This window comes from Urocitellus parryii, chromosome 9 (genome assembly GCF_045843805.1).
Source record: "Urocitellus parryii isolate mUroPar1 chromosome 9, mUroPar1.hap1, whole genome shotgun sequence".
In the NCBI taxonomy this organism is placed as follows: domain Eukaryota; kingdom Metazoa; phylum Chordata; class Mammalia; order Rodentia; family Sciuridae; genus Urocitellus; species Urocitellus parryii.
Genome location: NC_135539.1, coordinates 22,333,024 through 22,355,244, shown reverse-complemented (window position 1 = coordinate 22,355,244; position 22,221 = coordinate 22,333,024). Strand labels below are relative to the sequence as shown.

Below are 22,221 nucleotides of genomic sequence, written 5' to 3'. Positions count from 1 at the left end.
CTAGCATTGGAAGTAGGGGTGGTCTTGTAAGGCTGAGTTCCTAACCTGTGGGGTCTAAGCTAATCCAGGCAGCCTCAGAACTGGACACATGACACCCAGTGGTCTCCAGAGGTTTGGAGAATTAGCAGATTTAGTCAGAAGCATATGAGTGGAAACACAGATTTTTGTTATACTTATCTTTCCAGTTTCCTAGGAGAGGCAGTATGTAGAGCTAAAGAATAAAGCAAACAGCTGAGCATGGTGGTGCATGCCTGTAATCCCAGCAAGTTGGAAGGCTGAGGCAGGAGGATCACAAGTTCTAAGCCAGCCTCAGCAACTTAGTGAGATCCTGTCTCAAAATAAAAAATAAAAAGGGCTGGAGTGTGTTGGGATTGTAGCTCATGGTAGAGTAGCCCTGGGTTCAATACCCAGTACTATAAAACAAAAAAATTGATATACAAAATGATCATGGGTACGTTAAGATATTGGGATAAAGGTGATTAATTTTCTTTTTTGTGTATTTTCTAACCTTTTTTTTTTTTTTTTTTGGTACTGAGGGTTTAGCCTAAGGGTGCTTAACTGCTGAGCCACATTCCCAATCCCCAGCCCTTTTTATTTTTTATTTTAATTTTTTTTTTTTAGTTGTCGGTGGACCTTTATTTTTATGTGGTGCTAAGAATTGAACCCAGTGCCTCACACATGCTAGGCAAGCGCTCTGCCACTGAGCTGCAACCCCAGCCCCTATTTTTAATTTTGAAACAGAAGAATTTTATTCTCTCAGTTCTGGGGCCTGTCATCCAGGATGCAGGTCAGCTGGACCTTCCTTATCTCTCCACCAGCTTCTGGTTGCCCCCCACCCTGCCTCCCTTCGTCTGAACATACCATTCCTTGTTTGCTTGTCACACCGTCATTCTCCCCCCGCCCCTTTCTCTGTTTATTGCTATAAGTTTCCTTCTTAGGACTGTTTGCCTCGTCTCATAAGTTTTGGTCCATTGTGTTTCATTTTAATTTCCCTGGAGATATTTCCTAATTTCTCTATGACTTCTTCTTTGATCCATCAGTCATTTCAGGCTGTTTAACTTCCATGCATTGTGGTTTCCCAGTTTTTCTTCTGCTATTGTTTTCTAATTTTGTTTCATTGTGACCAGAAGTGATACTTTCTTTTTTTCTTAATATGTATTTTTTTAAGTTGTAGTTGAGCATAAAACCTTTATTTTACTTATTTATTTTTATGTGGTGCTGAGGATCGAACCCAGGGCCTCGAACATGCTAGGTGAGTGCTCCACTGTTGAGCCACAACCCCAGCCCCCAGAAGTAACACTTTCTTTTAGATAAAGATGATTCTGTAGTATTGTTTAAGTCCTTGATTTCTCTATTGTTACTTTATTGATATCTGTTTCTCCCTTCAATTCTGTCAATATTTGCTTCATGTATTGAGGAGCTCCTGAGTGTGATGAACAAGTGCTTATGATTGCAACATATTTGTGGTGAGTTGATCTTTCATCATGACCCAGAACTCTCGTTGGTCTCCTGTGATCATTTTGACTGCAAGCCTGTTTTTTTCTGACACTAGGATAACCAACCCAGCTCTCTCCGTTTACATGAAATCTCTTCTTTTTCCTGTTGACTCTAAACCTATTTGTGACCTTACACCTAAAGTGAGTCTCCTGTATACAGGATAGATATAGATGGGTGTTTCTGTCCCTTCTGCTAATCCATGAGTTTTGATTTTAATCCATTTATGTTTCAAGTCATCAGAAGGAAGTTCTCTGCTGTTTCATTACTAGTTTTCTCTTTTCTATCCCTCATCTCCTCTACTACTAGCTTTCCTTCATGTTTAGTTAATGTCTTTGTTTTTCTCTTCATTTTCTCCCATGAATAATCTATAGATATTTTCTTTTTGGTTATCATGGGGATTAAATATAACATCCTAGTTATGGGAATCTGTTTTGAATTTATACAAAATAGACTTGAATCACATAAAAAGGCACACACATTATTTGCCTTCCCCCATGATATATTATTGGTATCATTGCGTATCACTAATAGTCTTAAAATTATTCTCTCCAAAGTCTGGAATACCCAGGCCTGCCATTTGCTGATGTCGCTTTCTTTTTCTCTATTTTAATTAATTAATTTATTATTTTTGGTACCAGGAATTGAACCCAGGGGTGCTTAACCATTGAGCCACACCTCTAGGCTTTTTTATTTTTTGAGACAGGGTCTTGCTAAATTGCTTAGGGCCTCACTAAGTTGCTGTGGCTAGATTTGAACTTGCAATCCTCTTGCCCCAGGTTCCTGAGCTGCTGGGATTACAGGCATGCACCACTGTGCCTGGCTCTATTTTATTTTACTTATTTATTTTGTGATGTTGGGCCTTGCATGCTAGGTACATGTTCTACCAATTAGTTACATCCCTTCACTCTCTTTATTTTATTTTGCTCAAGTGCCAAGACCTTCTCATGAAGGTCTTCCCATCCCTCTGAAATATCACATCCACAATGTGCCCATGTTTCTATTTCTTCTTGTTAAATATATTTCTACTGACTCTAGCACAAAATTACATATTTCCTAATCGCACTCATCACCAATGGAGACATGTTGTGCATCTTTGAAAAAATTGTTGATCTCATGGTCTCATACTAGAATATAAACTGCATGTGAATAGGAAACTTTATCCTGGAAATCTAAAGCAATGCTGGGTACATAGTAGATATTTGACCAATACATTTTGAATGAATGACCAGGGCTTAAACAGCAATTTGAATTTTGCTGGTTTTCATTAATACTTTTTAATACTATAGGTGTTTATCTATTCATAAACACACACACACACATGTTTAATGAATGGGAACTTATTTTACACCTATAGCTGGGGGAGGGACAATCTTGACAGGGTACAGGCAACCACAAGAACATGGCAAAGGCATAAATGAGTGGGGAAGAGCAGTGTTGGATGTGAGGTAAAGCCAGTGTCACTTAAGTCCTGCCTGAGGGATAACAGAGACAGAAGTAAGCTCTGCTTAGGTTCAAAAGCAAACATGGGTGTGCAGTGTCATTCAGCTATGGATCCTGACCAAGCCAGATGAAGAAAATGAATCTTCACTTCTTTTTCTACTACTCACAGGGTTGCTGCAATGATTTATTGAGAATCCTAATGAGAGAAATAAAGCTTTATAATCTGTGCACATGTAGGCTAACATGAGGAATTAGAGACTACTCCCAGAGCATGAGCATTGCTTGTCTCTGTCCCATCGAGTATGGAGTCAAACCACTCAACAATGTACTTTTTTTTAAAAAAATCTTTTTTTATTTTTATGTGGTGCCAAGGACATAACTCAGTGCCTCACACATGCGAGGTAAGCACCCTACCACTGAGCTGCAGCTCTGGCTCCTAAACAATGTACTTTTTTTGTGGGGGGAGGTTTACCAGGGATTGAACCCAGGTGTGCTTAACCACTGAGCAACATCCCAGTCCCTTTTCTTTTTTATTTACAGACAGGCTCTTGCTAAGTTTCTGAGCCTGGTCTTAAACTGACAATTCTCCTGCCTCAGCCTCCTGAGCAGCTGGGATTACAGGTGTGTACTACTGTATCAGCACAAAAGCTACTTTCAAATCTTATTCCAGGCTCTGAGGTATACCTCAACAGTAGAGTGCTTGACTAGCACAAATGAGGCCCTAGGTTCAATCCCCAGAACTGTGGAGGGGGAAAATGCTTCCCAATAATCTAATCAGCATACATTTAGAGTCCTCAGGCAGGAGAATGAGAGATATTGGAACCTGCTTTCTGGGGACATAGCTCAGTTAGTAGAGTGCTTGGCTTGCATCCACAAAGTCCTGGGTTCAATCCCCAGCACTGCAAAAATAAATAAATAAATAAATAAATAAATAAAAATATATATATATCTTCTAGAAGCCAGCAGGGCATGGATATTTAGCAATTGTGGATTGAAACACAATGAAAAGGAAGAAGTAATGAGGGGCTGGGGATGTGGCTCAAGCGGTAGCGAGCTCGCCTGGCATGCGTGCGGCCCGGGTTCGATCTTCAGCACCACATACAAACAAAGATGTTGTGTCCACCGAAAACTAAAAAATAAATAAAAAAGAGAAAAAAAAAAGTAATGATGCTGGGGTCAGAAGACTTTAGTCCTAGTCTCAGTCTGCTTTCATTAATTATACAACCTTGGGAAAGTTATTACCATTTTCCTTATCAGGAAAAAACAAGACAGCATATCTCACAGGGTTCTTATAATGATTGAGTTAGTCAACTTTCCATTACTTACTTTGGCTCACAGTTTCAGAGATGTTAGTCCCTGTCCACTTCCTCGTGTTTGGGCCTGTGATGAGGCAGATGATGATGAGGGATGTGTGATACAGCACAGCTGCTCACCTTAGTGGTGGCCAAGAGAGGGAGAAAGGGGCCAGGGACAAAATACACCCTTCAAAGGCCTGTCTCCAAATAAATAGGCTCTGCCTCCTAAAGGCAAAGCTATCAACCAAGTGTTTAGCACAATTGTCAAAAGACAAAGTTATAACAAATTTAAAGATCTGATTGACTTTCATTTGCATTTATAGAATAAGGCAACAAATTGCTGAGCAGAGGAAGTTGGTTTTATGAAGCAGCCACAGAGAATAAAAAAGATTGTTTCAAACTTTCTTTCCTGATAAAAGTCAAAAGTAAGGGAATTTCCTTACTTTTGACTTTTATCAGGAAAGAACTGGTCTGTTTGGGGATTTGGCTAACATCTCTCAATTTCTTGGAAGGTCAAATAGACAACTTAGTTTGGCTAGGTGGTGTGGAACTTCAGCAAATTCCACTTTGGTTTGATCTGCTGGGCATAGTTCAGAAGCTTAATCCAAACCAATGGACTCCTATAGATCATATAGGGTGTGATCTGCTTAGCATCAAAATAGCTCATCTCTAAAGGTGAATATGATGCTAATGGCTGGTTTTGGCTGTAGGGCAGAAATGTATAGGATGAGTATGGGCACTTTTTAGGGCAGAAATGTATAGGATGAGTATGGGCACTTTTTAGGGCAGAAATGTATAGGATGAGCATGAACACTTTGATGTGTCAGAAATCAAGTACATTCTCCAAGACTATGTTAAGGCCAGAGAAAAAGGATCACAAGAAGGAGCTCTCCTTGGCCACATACAGGGAAATTTGAGCATTAAAAAATATATATATATGGGCTGGGGATGTGGCTCAAGCGGTAGCGCGCTCGCCTGGCATGCGTGCGGCCCGGGTTCGATCCTCAGCACCACATACCAACAAAGATGTTGTGTCCACCGAGAACTAAAAAATAAATATTTAAAAAAAAATATATATATATGAAATTGATTGAAACATATTGATTATACTTTAAAAAGATCCACAGCTTCATAATGATTCTCATAGGATAAAAAAGCAAAATCCACTTTAAAAATGAAGAATTAGGGGCTGGGGTTGTGGCTTAGTCATAGAGTACTCACCTAGCATGTGTGAGGCACTGGGTTCATTCCTAGTACCACATAAAGATAATAAAGGTATTTATCCATATATAACATACATATAATGAAGAATTAAACATTTGTCCTTCCTTTGCTATCAAGGTATATTTAAGGGCAATGAAATAGTAGCCTTAGATCATGAGAGAAAGAATTATAGATAATAAATGTAGAAAGAATGATTGGGTTAGAAAATTAACTGGGCTGGGCGAGTAGCACTTGACAGAGTGTTTGCCTAGTATGTACAAGGCCCTGAGTTTGATCCCCAGTGCTGCATAAAAAGAAAAGAAAAAATTACCACAATCCCTGATGAAATAACAGCAAATGAAAACAGCAAGTAAGCAATGAACATTGGACAAAACCATTAGACAGAGTATAATGAAGAGCATCACAGAGGCAGGCTGTCTCCATAGGAGCCCAGCGTCATTGAAACCAGAACAGTGAAGCACTGCGTATTGTCAGTGCACATCATTTCCTGGGAAGTATTCTTACTCACCCTACCACATTGAATCCAGGTACCAAATCTCTATATCCACCCTCAATTTACAGGAAATGTGGGAGAGGAACAATTTTAAACTGCACTGGAAGAAAATTAGTCAAATTCACAAAATGGAACTCTACATGCAGAATGACCCAGTTTCTAAAAGGCAATGACAGGGAGAAAATAAAAGGGTGAGAGAAGGAATGCTCTAGAATAGGAGACATATAAAAGCCATGGAAGTAAATTTCATATGTAGATTTTGTATGTAATCTGAGTTGAACAAACCAATTGTAAGAGAGTGCAGCCAGACTACTAGGGAAATTTTATTCTGGACTAGGTATAACTCCAGGATTAGCTGATTTTCCGGTGTGAAAAGGCATTGTAGTTTTGCAAAACACAGTTCTACTTTTCTACTTTTTCAGAGCTGTATACTGATATGTACAAAAGTGAAATTACATATTTGTAATTTGTTCTAAAATGCAGCAGTAGAAGAAAACGGGAATACATGAAATTTCAGGATCTTGCCAACTGTTGAACGTTTGTGATGGGAATGAGAGTTCATTGTTCTGCTTTTGAGAATGCGCATTTTCATAACAAATTTTAAAGAGTTTTTTTTTAATTATGTATAGGAGAGTGGTATAGTGAACAAGCATTAGTTCTCCTTCTTCACACAGATATAAGATATGTGGGTGGAAGCTGAAACCCCCTCAGTGTTTTATTTAAAATACTCTGGGATTTGTTCATTTAAGGACTTAGGCAGGCCACGTGCCCACCAGAGATCTGGCCCCAGAGTGCGCAGGAAAAAGTTCAAATCAGCAACTGTCACAGGTGGGAACTCTGTAAGACCAAAGTTTGAAAAGCTTTTGTTTTTCTTTTTCCTTTTTAAGTAGGGAATACTTTTCAATCTACCCTTAGGGGTATCTGCAATTTTCGCAGGATAAGCATTAACCGAGCAAGCCAAGAAGAACCAAAGGTAGGCCTTCCCGCCTATTCCCTACAAGCGGGATGAGAGAGGCAGGACTAGGCAATGAGACCCCCAAGTTCTGGGCCTGCGTGAGGTCAGCTTAGCGGCGCGCGGGGCTCTTTCCCGCCTCGGCTGCCCTAGCAACTGCGCAAAGGGGCGAGGGTGAACGGAAAAAACAACGTGTGGGCCCGCCAGCCACAGGAGCTCCCAGCCCTTGACAACTTCCTTGCAGTCGCTGTACAGGCAGATGCATTTTCAGAGCACGCTTCCGAGGTGACCAACACCTCTCCAGGAAGCCCGCCTTTCGCTGGGCTTCGTTACCAAGCGGTCCTCGCGAGCACTCGGCCCGCCGTTCCCCAGAAGCCCCTCGTTGTTGCACACCTGGATGGTTCTCGCCTGCAGGCCAGCACAAACAGAATGATGAGAGGAATTCGCCAGCCAACCTTCTTCAGCCTGCAGCGACTATCACCAGGCTGTCACCGTCGCCGGCCAGGCCAGCACCTTCTGGGCTCTATGACGTCGGCGAAGCTCCACCCTGGCCACGCCCCTCCAGGCGGAGCCAATGGGAGCGCGAGGCGGGCAACTTGCCCCTTCGCCCCGCCCCTCCGGCGGAGCCAATCGGAGGGCCGGGCCGCTCCGCCCTCCAGGGGCCCGCAAGGGCTGGCTCCTCCGCGGCGGGGCGCGATGGACCCAAGCCCCAAGCCTGCTCATCTCCGCGTCCGCCGGGCCCGGCCGCCGCCAGCTGAGGCGAAGCTGCCGGTGAACTACGAGGAGGAGCTGTACGACTGCCTCGACTACCACTACCTGCGTGACTTCCCGGCCTCCGGGGCGGGGCGCAGCAAGGGCCGGACGCGGCGCGAGCAGGAACTGCGCACCAACCGGCCTGTGCCCGGCGGCCACGAGCGCAAGGTCGCGCAGAGGCTCCTCAACGGCCAGCGCAAGCGTCGCCAGCGCCAGTTGCAGCCCCGGCCGCGCACTTGCCTCGCCTAAGCGCTGGTAGGTGGAGACCGCGACCCGGGGCCGTCTTCCCGCCGGGGCTGCCCGGCCACGCTGCAGTACGCTCGCCTCTCACGGCTGTAGCTGCAGGGGTGCAAAGCCGCCTTCCGCCAGCCACACCGCAGCAGGGCCCAAAGCCGCAACGAAGCGCAGGAACCGCTTGGAAGACAGGAGCGCTCTTCCAGCGCTCACATTCACACTAGAGTACTGATTTCTTTTTCTGTCTGATTTTCTACAGGATACTCAAAGGACCCGATAAAAGTATTTTCACTTAGTCCAGCTGTAACTGTGGTCCTCCATGTTGGTCAACAGAACTTTTCGACATCCTTAAGTTTGCCGCTTCAATCTTTTCCTTACCAATTGTTAATTAAGTAACGTCCAAGTGGGTATGCCTTTTAGAGTTTTTAATTAAATAGAACAGCAAGAATGGCATTTTCAACTCTTCTGGGCTTTTTTCCCTCTTCTAGTTACTATAGTAACTCGTTTTTGGTGCATAAATACTTGGGTTCTTATATGCAAAGAAGAGATCATAGAGACGGATGGGGGAGACCAAAGAGGAATTTGTACAAGATTTCTATCAAAATGTCACAGACCACACTGAAGGTTTAAAATTTGTTATAATAGGACACACTCAACAGTAGGTAGGTTCTCTGCACTTAACTGATGTCCTAACAATCCTTTGAGGTAGATGCAGCTATCCCCACTTTAGAGAAGAAATTCTAAGGCACAGTGAGTTCAAGTAACTTTCCAGAGATTACACAGCTAATTAAGCAGTAGACCTTGTTTAGTATAGCAGTAAATATTTCATTGTTTTAACCAGAATTTTTCTACATGGTATGTTAATACATATATGCAAACCATACTGTAGTTGAACACTTTTCTGAAAATGCAAAATATTTTGTGGTTGCAGATATCTATAATCCCAGCTACTCTGGAGGCTAGAAGATCACAAGTTGGACGCAAGCCTGGGCAAAAGTCAGACACTGTCTCAAAATTTATTTTATTTATTTATTTATTTATTTTTAAAGACAGCATTTTTTTTTTTTTTTAAGAGAGAGAGAGAGAATTTTTTTTTTTTTTTTAATATTTATTTTTAGTTCTCGGCGGACACAACATCTTTGTTGGTATGTGGTGCTGAGGATCGAACCCGGGCCGCACGCATGCCAGGCATGGCGCGCTACCACTTGAGCCACATCCCCAGCCCCCACTGTCTCAAAATTTAAAAAGCCTTGGAATGTAGCTCAGTAATAGAGCCCTTGACTAGCGCTGATGAAGCCCTGGATTGGATCCCCAGTACATCTCCCCTGCAAAAAAAGGGAAAGAAAAAATGAAAAAAATTTACAGGAAGCTCATTTTCCTTAAGCTAACTGATAAAGGAATAATGAGGAGCTGGGTACAGAGGTGAAGCCTGTAATTCCAGTGACTAATGGCCAAGGTAAAAGGATCACAAGTTTGAGTCAGCCCCAGCAATTTAATTAGGCCCTTCTTCAAAAAATGAAAAGGGGCTGGGTAAAGTGCTCACCTGTAATCCAGCGATTCTGGAGGCCAACACAGGAGGATTGGAAGTTCAAAGCCAGCTGCAGCAATTTAGCAAGGCCCTAAACAACTTAGCAAGACCCTGTGTCAAAAGAGAAAAAGCTGGGCATGTGGCTCATGATAAAGTACCCCTGGGTCCAATCCCCAGTACCAAAAATAAGTAAAAGGGGATATAGCTCTGTGGTACAGTGCTCCTAGTTCAATCTCTAGTAAAAAAAAAAAAAAAAGGCAGCTTTTTTTCAAATACATTTTCAAATTTATAATTTTCCCCAAGATACAGGAAGTGTTTTAGGCAGGCTTGGTGGTGCATTCCTGTAATCCCAGCAACTCCAGAGGCTGAGGCAAGTTTGAGGACGGCCTGGACAACTCAGCAAGGTTCTAAACAACTCAGTGAGATCCTATCTCAAAATAAAATGGCTGGAAATGTAGCTCAGAGGTTAAGGGCTCTTGAGTTCAATCTCCAGAAAAAAAGTTCAAAGTGCCCCAAACCAACAGATAAAGGCATTCACTTTTCCAGCATCAATTTTCCTTAGCTGTTCGACAGTGTTGTATGTTTCAGAACCACTCACAAACTCCATGTTTAAGGACAAGAGTTGAGTTACAATTGTAAAATTAAGCAGAATATGGCAGGCTGATTGTCCTCTTTAGTCTGCATTCAGGCAGGCCTTCTGCACCTATCAGTGTGTCCTTGATTGGGACAGAAGATAATATATTGAAAGGAACAGCTCATGTGAATACTGGCTGAGATAATCTGCCATTCTGGCATCCAGAAAACTTTTGAGTGGTAACTAAGTTTCCACCAAGCTCGTTTTCTCATTTGTAAAGTGGAAATGATATTGGTTCACCTTGCAAAACTATTACAGACAGAATCTAGAAAGCATCTAACACAGTTAAGAGCCAGCACATGATAGGTACTCAAATGAGTGGTAGCTAATTTTAAATTTATAGAATATCTTTCTTCTACTTACTCTTGAGTAATCTTAAATTTTTTCACTTACTACTTTAATTCTGCTAAAATGTCTTCAGCAATGTAGTATGGTAGTAGTCTGGCTTTGGAGGTAAGCACTATGGAGCCTTGGACAAGTTATTTAAAATCTAAGCATCTTTCCTTTACCTATAAAATGGTAGTAATTGTAATGTCTCTAAGTGTAAATGAAATACTGAGTATAAAGCTCTTAGTACCAGGGCTAGGGACATAACTCAGTTGGTAGAGAGCTTGCTTCACATGTACAAGGCCTTGGGTTCAATCCCCAGGACCACTTAAAAACAAGCAAACAAACTCTAGTACCATACACACACACAGCAGGCGTTAATTTTTTTTCCAGTATCAGGGATTGAACCCAACTCATACAAGCTAGGCAAGCACATTCTGCCACTGAGCTACATCCCCAACCCTTTTTTAATTTTTATTTTGAGACAGGGTCTCGCTAAGTTGCCCAGGATGGCCTCAAACTTGAAATTCTCCTGCCTCAGCCTCCTGAGTAGCTTGAATTACAGGCATGTGCCCCATGCCTAGCCTAAAGGTAATTTTTAATAATGTTTTCATTGCTTGGTCCCCCTTCTACCTCTCAAATATAATGCACAAATTGGCTCTGTGGTGCAATGGATAGAGCATTGGACTTCTAGCCAAACCTGCAGAAGCCATTCAAATACCATGTCCAGATTAATCTTCCTAGAGAAAATTTTAATCATACAAACACCCTCAATGGCTTCTCTAACCATATAATGTAAAAAGCTTGAAATCCTTATATTGTCCTAAAAATCATATATTGGATTTTAACTTAAAACTTCACTTAATGACTTGTTTGTATAGTTCTTAGTACTTTCAGATCAGCAGTTCCAGCTGTTATTTTTTTGTCAGATATGTGAAAGGCACTATATTCGTATATCTCAGTTCTCCAAAGAAAAATGACATGTAGAGCAACTTACCATTTTGGTTCTTCCACAGCCAACTGTTAAGTACAGCATGCCCAGACAGTGGCCGTGTCAAACCGACACACTGTAAGATGATCTGCTTAATAGAGTTTGCTTGTTTTAGATGCTAGAACTTTTTAATTAAATTTAAAACATGGTGGCTGTAGAAAAATGTGTATTATATACTGCTGCGTAACAAATTACTTCAGACTTAGTGGCTTAAAACAAGTCACATACTGCTTAACCAGTGGATGTGTTCCGGGAAATGCACTAGGCAATTTCCTTGTTGTATGAACACAGTGGTGCACCTGCACGAATGGAGATGGCTAGTGCCACTTGACAGTGCAGTCTTCTTGACTGTACTCACCTCAGGGTCATTCTGGGTCATCCTGACTCAGGTGTCTCCTGAGGCTGCAGTTAAGCTGTTGGCTCACAGACCTCTGAAAGCTGTTTCCAAAATGGCATACTCCAGTGACTGTGACAGGCCTCAGTTCTTTGCCACATGAGGCTCTATCCAAAGGCTGCCTGGGTTTCGTGGCATGACATCTGGCTTTCCTCAGAGTGAGGAACCCAAAGAGAGTGAGTGTAGACTCCAGTAAGATTGGCAGCCATTCTGAAGTCAAACAACAACAAGTGCTGGCGAGGATGTGGGGAAAAGGGTACACTTGTACATTGCTGGTGGGACTGCAAATTGGTGCGGCCAATTTGGAAAGCAGTATGGAGATTCCTGGGAAAGCTGGGAATGGAACCACCATTTGACCCAGCTATTGCCCTTCTCGGACTATTCCCTGAAGACCTTAAAAGAACGTACTACAGGGATACTGCCACATCGATGTTCATAGCAGCACAATTCACAATAGCTAGACTGTGGAACCAACCCATATGCCCTTCAATAGATGAATGGATAAAAAAAATGTGGCATTTATATACAATAGAGTACTACGCAGCACTAAAAAATGACAAAATCATGGAATTTGCAGGGAAATGGATGGCACTAGAGCAGATTATGTAAGTGAAGCTAGCCAATCCCTAAAAAACAAATGCCAAATGTCTTCCTTGATATAATGAGAGCAACTAAGAACAGAGCAGGGAGGAAGAGCAGGAGGAAAAGATTAACATTAAACAGAGACATGAGGTGGGAGGGAAAGGGAGAGAAAAGGGAAATTGCATGGAAATGGAAGGAGACCCTCAATGTTATATAAAATTACATATAAGAGGTTGTGAGGGGAATGGGGAAAAAAATAAGGAGAGAAATGAATTACAGTAGATGGGGTAGAGAGAGAAAATGGAAGGGGAGGGGAGGGGGGATGCTAGAGGATAGGAAAGGTAGCAGAATACAACAGTTACTAATATGGCATTATGTAAAAATGTGGATGTGTAACCGATGTGATTCTGCAATCTTTGTAATGTTTTGAACAACCAAAAAAAAAAAAAAGAGTGTAGAGGCAGCTGCAGAACTCTTATGAACTAGTTTCCAAAGTTAGACCTTCACTTTTGGATTTTCCTGTCAGGAGTGGGTCACTATATACCACCCATATTCAAAGTGAGAGACATAAAGCTCCATCTTTTGAAGGGAATTTCTAAGGATGTGTGGATGCATTTTAAACTACCATGGTATATTTCATTATTGTGTATTCATTGCAGAAAAACTGTAATTCCAGTACCCAATTGTGGGGAGTCGTTCTGAATGACCATGCCTTCCAGTGCTGAAGCACAAGGCTCTGACCAGTCACTACATTTCGTGGTGACTTGGGAATTGTCCCAGCTTGGATAGCAAGGCAGGTCTTCAGGTGCAGGCGTCATCTGCAGGGGTTGAGCTACACTCACCTGCTCCCTTGTAATCCTATCTCTTCTGCCATTTTATGGATAGAATTTTCTAAGAACAGTGCCTCCCCCCCCCCCCAAATAAAAGCTGACTTCCAACCATGCTCTCCCTTTTGGGGACCCTGAGGCTGAGAGCCTGGGGAAGCTGTCCTGAAGATTGTGTAAAGGTAAATGTGTCTGTTTTATTTTGCGTCACCACAGATTCATACGACCTTAGTTCAGCTGCCCGTGCTGGATGGGGGTGGCAGTTGGCGCCCCAACAGGGACACTCAATGTGAATTTGTGGGTTTGACTTGGGTTGAGCGCAGTTTAAAAATTCAGAGAAACGTGTTTTGGGTTGTGAAGGAAGCCGATAAGTGGAGAGTAAGGGACATTAAAAAATTAACATGGGCCATTCCACATCTTCAGGAAAAAAAGAGACTTATCTGATGATCCTGGAGACTTTAAACTAAAATCAAAAAGAGCCCAGCTAACTCAAGCAACCTAGTTCAGCTGCCCGTGCTAGATGGGGATGGCACTCAGTTGGGTGTATATGTACTTTAAAGTTTTCAAAATAAACTGTGAAAAACACTTTATAACCTGCTCTTGCACTTAATATACTGTGATGACTCCAGGCATGATGGTGCACACCTGCAGTCCCAGTGACTCACTAGACTGAAGCAAGGGGAACTTATGGTTTGAAGCTGGCGAACGCAATTTAGGGAGACCCTGTTTCAAACAATAAAAAAGGACTGGGGATGGAATGTATCATATAAATATGTATATAGATATATCATATAGATAGACATGTATATAGATGTATCTCATAGATAGACGTGTACATAGATGTATCATATAGAGGTGTATATATATCATGTCAAATGTTCTTTTATAAATTTTTTCCATGCTGGAGATTGAACCCAAGGTCTTGCTCATGATAAGCAAGCACTCTGACACTCAGCTATGTCAGGTGTGGTGGTGCACGCCTATAAGTCCATCAATCTGGGAGGCTGAGGCAGGAGGATCCCAAGTTCAAGGGCAGCCTCAATAATTTAGTGAGATCTTAAGCAACTTAGCAAGACCCTGTCTCAAAATTAAAAAATAAAAAGGGGATGTAGTTCAGTGATTAAGCACCCTTAGGTTCAGTCCCCAGTACCAACAATACTGAGCTACATCCCTAGAACCCTTTCATAACTTTAATGACAGTGTACATTTCATCATATTTAACTTATAAATAATTCTATATTGTAGTATGCTTAAGTTGTTTACAGGTTTTCTCTGTGTTAAACGAACATTCCTACAGCTAATTTCTACAATCAGGAACATTATGCAATTTAAATTTTCCTGTTAGGGCTGGGGATGTAGTTTAGTGGTGGAGCTCTTGCCTATCTTTTAAAGGCCCTGGGTTTGATATCTGCCTCTGGAAAAAAATTCTGATGCCATTAGGTATAGTAACACATCTGTAGTCCTATGATAGCTTGAGCCCAGGATTTAAAAATTTTTTTTAATTTTAATTTGTTTTATACAACAACAGAATACATTACAATTCATATTATGCACAGAAAGCACAATTTTTTCATATCTCTGGTTGTACACCCAGAATTAAAAAAACAAAATTTAGTCGTAGATGGACACAATACCTTTTATTTATTTTATGTGGTGCTGAGGATGGAACCCAGTGCCTCATGAATGCAAGGCAAGTCCTCTACCACTGAGCCACCACCCCAGCCCTTGAGCCCAGGATTTTGAGGATAGCCTTGGCAAGGTAGCAAGAACCCTTCTCAAAACAAAAATAGAAACAGTCTTCTCTAAATGATAGTACTAAAAATAAAATTGTTGCCTATTGCCTAATTTGAGAATTTTTACTGCAATCATTGAGTCCGTTTACCTAAATTTCTTATTTATAACAACTTTTAAGTTTCTTGGTTCAAATTTTGATCACTGTAAGTGAATTTAGGTGGGGGGCTTAACAATAAGGGGACTGAACCAAGGGCAATCTACCACTGAGTCACATTTCCAACCTTTTTTGTAGGGTCTCCCTGCGTTGCTGAGGCTGGCAACTTGTGATCCTCCTGTCTCATCCTTTTGAGCCACTGCTCTTGTTTATGGATCTTAATACAAAAATTCTCAACAAAAAACTAGCAAACCAGGGGCTGGGGTTGTGGCTCAGTGGTAGAACGCTCGCCTAGCATGCATGAGGCACTGGGTTCGGTCCTCAGCACCACGTAAAAATAAAGGCATTGTGTCCAACTACAACTAAAATAATAATAATAATAAAACTAGCAAACTAGATTCAGCATTGTTAACAGTCTTATACAACAATACCCACCTCTTTTCACTCGTTTTATGGTTCTTACTAGTGGTGCCGGGTGTGTGGGGTTGTCATTTAGCAATCAGACAAGACAATAATGAAGTTAGAGGTTGCCTGAGTCACTCTGGCAACACCTTAGATCCAGTCAGTCTTGGCTAGCCCACCTGACCCACCAGCATCTGCTGCTCAAAAACAGTTTGCAAGATGGCCCACACCTAAATTCCAGCTACAAGGAATTAAAATTAAAAGGGCCTCAAATTTTAAAGGGCCAGAGATGTGGCTCGGTGGTTGAATGACCTGGACTCGATAACCAGAAAGAGAAAAAAGAAAAAAAAAAAAAAAAACAAGATCAGGATGAGGCAGCTAGGTTCCACGGGCAGGTCAAGAGCAGGGCAGGGCAACACCGCCGCCACCCGGCAGGCCCCAGCCCGCCGCTAATCTAGCGCCTTCTTCGCATCACCACTGCCTGACTCAGGGAGGCTTTGGGGTTCCCCTCTCTGAAACCCAAGCTCCGCGAAGGCAGATCTGGGGTGTGTGTCTGTGTGTAATTACTACTATCTGCGGTACTGCGGACCGAGCCCGGGATCGCTGCTAGTCACAGCGGGGTGAGCCTCGCGGCCCGGGGAAGTCACGCCGGGCCCGCTCCGGACCGTAAACGCACGGCGGCACGCAGAGGGGCTGTCGTGACGGACACGAGGCGCTCATGCCGCGCGACCTTAGCGGGGTCACACGGACACGCGGCTTCCTTGCGCTTGTCTCCTGAATCCATTCTCGAAACCCTCGCGAGGAACCCAAGGCCGTCGCCTCTCTGCTCGCGCCCAACACGCCCCGCAACAATTTCCGGTCTCCCAGAGCGCCGGCGCCCGCTCATGACGTCACTGCGCTGCCAAACCGTAGTGACGTCTTGCTCTTCCGGTGACCTTCAGGGCCCGTGGACGTCGGCGCCCGGCCCCCGCCTACGCGCTGATTGGTTGCGCCCCGGGCAGCCCCATCCCCAGCTTCCGCTAGCCTTCGGAGGTGGTCACCTGCGCACTGCATTTCGCCTTCTGGACACCGAGCCGTCGGGAACTTACCATGCCGCGTGGAAGCCGGAGCCGCACTTCGCGCGTGGCTCCCCCAGCCAGGTGAGGCTCCGCGGGGCGCGAGGCCCCCGCCTGGACGCCCGGCTGCTGGCTGCGGGACGCGGGGTCGCGGGGCGGGCGGGTTAGGGTGCGGGGAGCGCAGGACACGGGGTCTCCTGTTGTGGTGCGGGACTCGCCGGTGCGGCTGTCACGCCGGGGCGGGAGCTCCCCCGGGCGCTCCGCGGCAGGGACTTGCGGGGAGGGGACCCGAAGGCTCCGAGGGCCTGACCTGAGCTAAAGGTGGCGCAGCGGTGTTTGACGCTCCGGTGGGAATGCTGGGAGCGCCGGTGGCCGCGGGTGGGAGCCCCGGTACGTGCTGCAGCCCGGCAGTCGCCGGCGCTGGCCGCCTTCCAGTCCAAAACGAGATGCCAGCCCAAACTTCTCCCCAGCCGAGTCTCCTGTGGTTTGAGGAAGGGTCTCGCCGTGTTGCCCAGGTTGCTCCCGCACTCGTCCCGAGCGACCCTCGGGTTCGGTTTCCTGGGGACAGCCCAGGGCTAGAGCCTTCCAATGTAGCTGGCACGGTGAGGCTCTCTTTGGTTCTACTGAGATTCTGATATCCCCCAACATAGCCTCTCTAAAGAAATTTTCTCCTGGCCAGGCACCTGTAATCCCAGCGACTCTGGGGGCTGAGGCAGGAGGATGGCAAGTTAAAGGCCAGCTTCAGCAATTTAGCAAGTTTGGAAGTAAAGAATAAAGCACCCCCCCCCCCGATTCAATCCCCAGTGCAAACAAAAGAAAATGAATTTATTCCTTAATATTTAATATAACTTAATTTTTTTTAGCCCACTGTATCAAAAGGCATCATGACATTTTAAATTATATGAAGTAATTCTTGGAAGTTTCAGTAGAACTTAAGCTCCACCAAGGCAGAGGTTTTTGCCTCTGTTATATTCCCAGCCTCTGCAATACTGCTGCCTAATGTTTGAGTAGATGAATTCTAGGTTTTTTTCTTCCTTCATTGTCTTTTCTTGGTGGCACCAAAGACTGATGCAGGTGCTTTAGTGCTGAGCTTCCCCGCCCTTTTACTTTTTTCATTATGAATGTTGGAATAAATGTGTTTTGAAAAGATTCTGTGACCTATATGAAAACTTTGAAATGGTTGCAGGAGTGGGGATGGGAAGAGAGTTCATTTTTAAGTTGACAGTTCACAAAACCAGTTAGAAGTACTTCATCCTTGTTCCTTGTTCCTTTTTCTCACAGCCGGGCCCCTCAGATGAGGGCTGCACCCAGGCCAGCACCAGCAGCTCAGCCACCAGCTGCAGCCCCACCATCTGCAGTGGGGTCTCCTGCTGCAGCACCCCGGCAGCCAGGTCTGATGGCCCAGATGGCAACCACTGCAGCTGGTGTGGCAGTGGGCTCTGCTGTTGGGCACACACTGGGCCATGCCATCACTGGAGGCTTCAGTGGAGGAGAGCCCGCAAAGCCTGATATCACTTACCAGGTATGTTTGGAGAAAATATAATTGTTTATAAGTTCTTTATGCCTAGGAATTGTCTTTAAGGTTAGAATCTACAATACCATTAATAGAAAGTGTGTTGTCAAAAGCCCTATTAGTGATTCAGACCAACACCAACAAGTACTGTATAAATTGTGTTTCTTCCCAAGGTGTACAGTTGGGACAGTCCAGCCTGACTCCCTGTAAAATAGCCATTTTCCCCTTCAAATATTTAATCTCAATGATTTTTCTTATTAATCTAATCTCAATATTAAGTAATCAAAAATTTGCTTTGTGATCCCTTGCCTGATATTTTCCAGCACCTCTCTGAAGTGTGTGGATTTTCTTTACTAATGAATACAAGTTGGGACTCTATAATTCTGGTGTTCTTGAAACTCACCCCTATTTTTCCCATAGTAGTCCCATTTTTCCTCCATCGAGTTTCATTGGAACTTTCTTTCTTTCTTTTTTTTTTGCCTGTGTGGGTATTGTACTGGGCTACCTCCCCGGTATGTTTTATTTGTATTCTGTTCATTTAGTAGGGCCTCACACATGCTGGGCAGATGTTTTATCACTGAACTGTAACCACAGCCCCATTTAATCTTGATGTGCCCAGATAACCATTCTGCCTTATTTGCTTTTGTGTTCATGAAACTTTCTTATTGCAGCTGAAGTTTTATTAAAATTCACTTGCTTTCTGCCTCTTGATATTTTTCACTTTCAGTGTTATTATGTGGACACTTTGATTAATTTGTATTTGATCCTGGTTGTTTCCCCAGTTAACTGCAAAAACTGTAACAATTTTCTTTCTCAGTAGTTACAAATGTTTTGCCTTGACTTTACAGGAGCCTCAGGGAACCCAGCCAGCACAACAGCAGCAGCTTAGTGACCCTTGCTTTTATGAGATAAAACAATTTTTGGAGTGTGCCCAGAACCAAGCTGATGTTAAGCTCTGTGAGGGTTTCAATGAGGTGTTGAAGCAGTGCAGAATTGCTAATGGTAAGTGATTGAGCAGGCTTGCATATGCTCAGTTCACAGTAGTATTCCTGAGCCTGTGGTACTTAGGGAGTCTGTTGATAAATGACACCAACAAGTTAGAAGAAGTATTGTTTAAATTTCTCTGTGCTTTCACCAGCTGTGTTCTAACTATGACTCTTCCTTAAGCAAGTATAAATGCCAGATCTTGTTATGTTTTACTACATGTGAGTGGTCTCTTAGCCTTAAGGCTGTGAGTATAAAATTACATTAAGTTCCTCAGACTCTTGAGATTGGCTTTCTGAAATTCATAGTCAACTTACTTTTGTGTAAGTGTCTCCTGCCTGTTTTAAGAATTTTATTTTTCCTCCTTCATTTAGGTAGGAAGTAGGGAAAAATTTTAAATCCTTTTAGGTGGTTGAAATATGGAATTAAGAGATTGCCTGTCCAAGAGTGTCAGAAGACTTGTTGGCATTACATACAGTATCAGAGTAGCTGAATTTCTCCCTCAGAACTTTGTTCCTAGAAGCACACGCACCTTGTCTTTTCTGTTGAGGCAGCTGGAAAGTTGAAACTTTGTTAGTTGAAAGAAGCCTTCAGTAGCTTATCTCAGACATTTGTTTTGTCAGTATCTGCAGCCAGTGTACTTCTAACTTACATTTTCTGTTTGCAGGATTAGTCTAATCAAGAAGTTCAAATTGAAGAATTGGAAAATCGGCTCTGATGACCAAGTTACTTTAACATAAAAATGTAATTGATAGTGAAAGTATGAATATAAAACTGCAATGTAAAGCCTCATTTAATAGCTTCAGTTTTTGTGAATGGCAGCAAGTGAGTATTCTAACTGTATGGAAGTTCACAGAGTTGGGACTGGCAAATATGTGGCCTCCTGAAGTCAGCTGTTCTGATGTTCTTTGAGTATTAGAATAAAATGATTTTTCTCCTGAGGTTTGTGGTGATGGTCGGTCTTTAAGTATGAGTTCATAAATTAGATCTACATGCCGAACATGATGAATCTCACAACAGAACACAGTAGTCTCCACGGGTCTCCATTTCACTCTTCTCTAGGCTTTGGATGCTAAATTAGTATCCACCTGGAGGGTCTGACAGCTGCCTGAGGGGTGCATCAGGAGGAGTATGCAGGCCTGCCTTGGGGGCTGGGGTGTGAGGGCCAGGTAGTGTGCGTGCCTAGCTGCCTGAGGCCTCAGGTTTGATCTCCAGCACCACAAAAAGTAACAAATCCTAAAAAATACTGTTGTAAAGGAGTGACTGGCAAAGGAGATGCAGCCTCAGGCTTCCTACTGCATGGGTTTCCTGGGGCCAGGTCAGTACTGTTGTCCCCCAGTGTGTCCACTCACCTCAAACTCCCCTTCCTGTGCCCCAGGTCATTTTTAAGTTTTAGATGACACAACACCTTTATTTATATGTGGTGCTGAGGAATGAACCTAGTGCCTCACCACAGCTCCAGACCCCTCACGCCATTTTTAAGTGAAAGAAACCTAGCTACATCCCTCGTGGAAAGCTCAAATTTTCATTTTCTTTTAGGAGTTGATCTTCCCTCATTTTCTGCAGTTCGTATTCTCAAAAGTATCTTTCAGTCATGGTGTAGCTCAGTGGCAGAGCATTTGCCTAGCATGTGTAAGGTCCTGGGTTCAGTATCCAGCACCATATAGACAAACTGTTGCTGAACTTAGGACATGTCCTTGTCCCTGATCCAACAACGAGGACATGGTTTTGAGAAAAAGGAAAAAGGTTTATTGCTGGGCGGAGGATATAGCTCAGTTGGTAGAGTGCTTGCCTCACATGCACAAGGCCCTAGGTTAAAAAAAAAAAAAAGGTTTATTGGTTTGCCAGCAAAGGAGAAACACGGGACTCCTGTCCTACAGGCTGTGATTCTGCCCCTCAGCCACATTCCATGTGTTCTCTGGAGTTGCAATTCACTTGTGAATTTGGGAGATAGACATTTCTGAGACCTTCTGGTACCCCCCAAAGTCTGGACTACTTTGTTCCTATGGTGGGTGTGTACTCAGGACAGATTAACTCTGCCTAGATTAGGGAGAGTGGGAGAGAGGAGGAGAAAGAAATGTCCATTTTTAAAATAAGTAGTAGGGGCTGGGGTTGTGGCTCATTGGTAAAGTCAGTTTCAACTCCTTTCTTTTGTTTTTGTGGTGCTGGATTGAACCCAGGATTTTGTGTATGCAAGGCAAGCACTCTCAACTGAGCTATATCCCCCGCCCTTTATCTCCTTTCTTTATGGCAATTCAGAATGTGAGTTGATGGGCTGATGTGGAAAGACTCCTGGCTCCCACTGCATTGGCTTAGTGTAGGCCTTTCTACTACTTACTTGGTGACCTCAAGCAAGTCACACTAGAATGCCTAATACCAGGATTCTTGGGTCCTGTGAGACTGAAATCCTTTTAAAATATTGTGTGAAACACTGTGTGACACATTCTTCCCCACTTTGGAATGTTAGGGGTTTGAGAAAAGACATAGGGTGGTTATAAGGAGAACAGGTGTCTGGCCTGGCACAGTGGTACATGCCTATGATCCCAGACTCCAGAGGCTGAGACAGGATTGTAAATTCTAAGCCAGCCTCAGCAACTTAGTGAGGCCCTAAGCCTTGGAATCTGTCTCAAAAAGAAAAGGGCTGCGGATGTGGCTCAGTGGTAAAGTACCCCCTGGGTTCAATCCCCAGCGCCCCCCCCCCCCATTAAAAGTGGGTATCCACTAGATGCCAGCACATTGCAAATCTCATTCCTAGTTCTGTCCATCCCTTAAAATGGAACCAGTCTCAGGGGCACCCTGACATTTTTTGGTATGTGGGACTCTTTCCAGTACAAGAAGAGTGACTTGCTCAAGGTCACCAGGTAGGTAGGTGAGTAGAAGGAGGGTGTTTCAGATAAACCTGTGGAAGGCATAGCAGAGGTGAGCTCCCCAGGAGAGGGTCTCTAAGCTTTGAGGCCTGTCTTCAGGAGGGGCCCACACAGAAGGCAGTGCATGCTGGTGTCTGCCTTGTGACAGCTGCCACACCTGTGTACCAAGCTGTTCTTGACATTCAGGGGAATCACTCCCAGAGAAATGTGCATGTTCCTGACAATTCTGGCTTTGCCTCCTCTGGGCCTGGAAGCCAGGTGAGCTCCAGAAGGAAGGCCTTGCCTCGCTGTCCCATGGTCCTGGGCCACCTGCACCTCCCTTGCCCTCCACCAGGGGTTGCCCC

General features: G+C 43.8%; 2 protein-coding genes across 2 annotated transcripts; both read left to right on the top strand.

Moving 5' to 3' along the window:
* The first annotated feature begins 7,545 nt into the window (after positions 1-7,545).
* On the top strand, positions 7,546-8,336 carry Nupr2 (nuclear protein 2, transcriptional regulator). The gene is made up of 2 exons (XM_026400425.2): positions 7,546-7,909; positions 8,148-8,336. The coding sequence occupies exon 1, from the start codon at positions 7,598-7,600 to the stop codon at positions 7,901-7,903; it is 306 nt and encodes a 101-aa protein (XP_026256210.2). The 5' UTR covers positions 7,546-7,597; the 3' UTR covers positions 7,904-7,909; positions 8,148-8,336.
* An 8,068-nt stretch (positions 8,337-16,404) lies between these two features.
* On the top strand, positions 16,405-19,952 carry Chchd2 (coiled-coil-helix-coiled-coil-helix domain containing 2). The gene is made up of 4 exons (XM_026400404.2): positions 16,405-16,597; positions 17,795-18,035; positions 18,875-19,028; positions 19,678-19,952. Exons 1-4 carry the CDS (start codon positions 16,548-16,550, stop codon positions 19,686-19,688), a joined length of 456 nt encoding a protein of 151 aa, XP_026256189.2. The 5' UTR covers positions 16,405-16,547; the 3' UTR covers positions 19,689-19,952.
* The last annotated feature ends 2,269 nt before the right edge of the window (positions 19,953-22,221 follow it).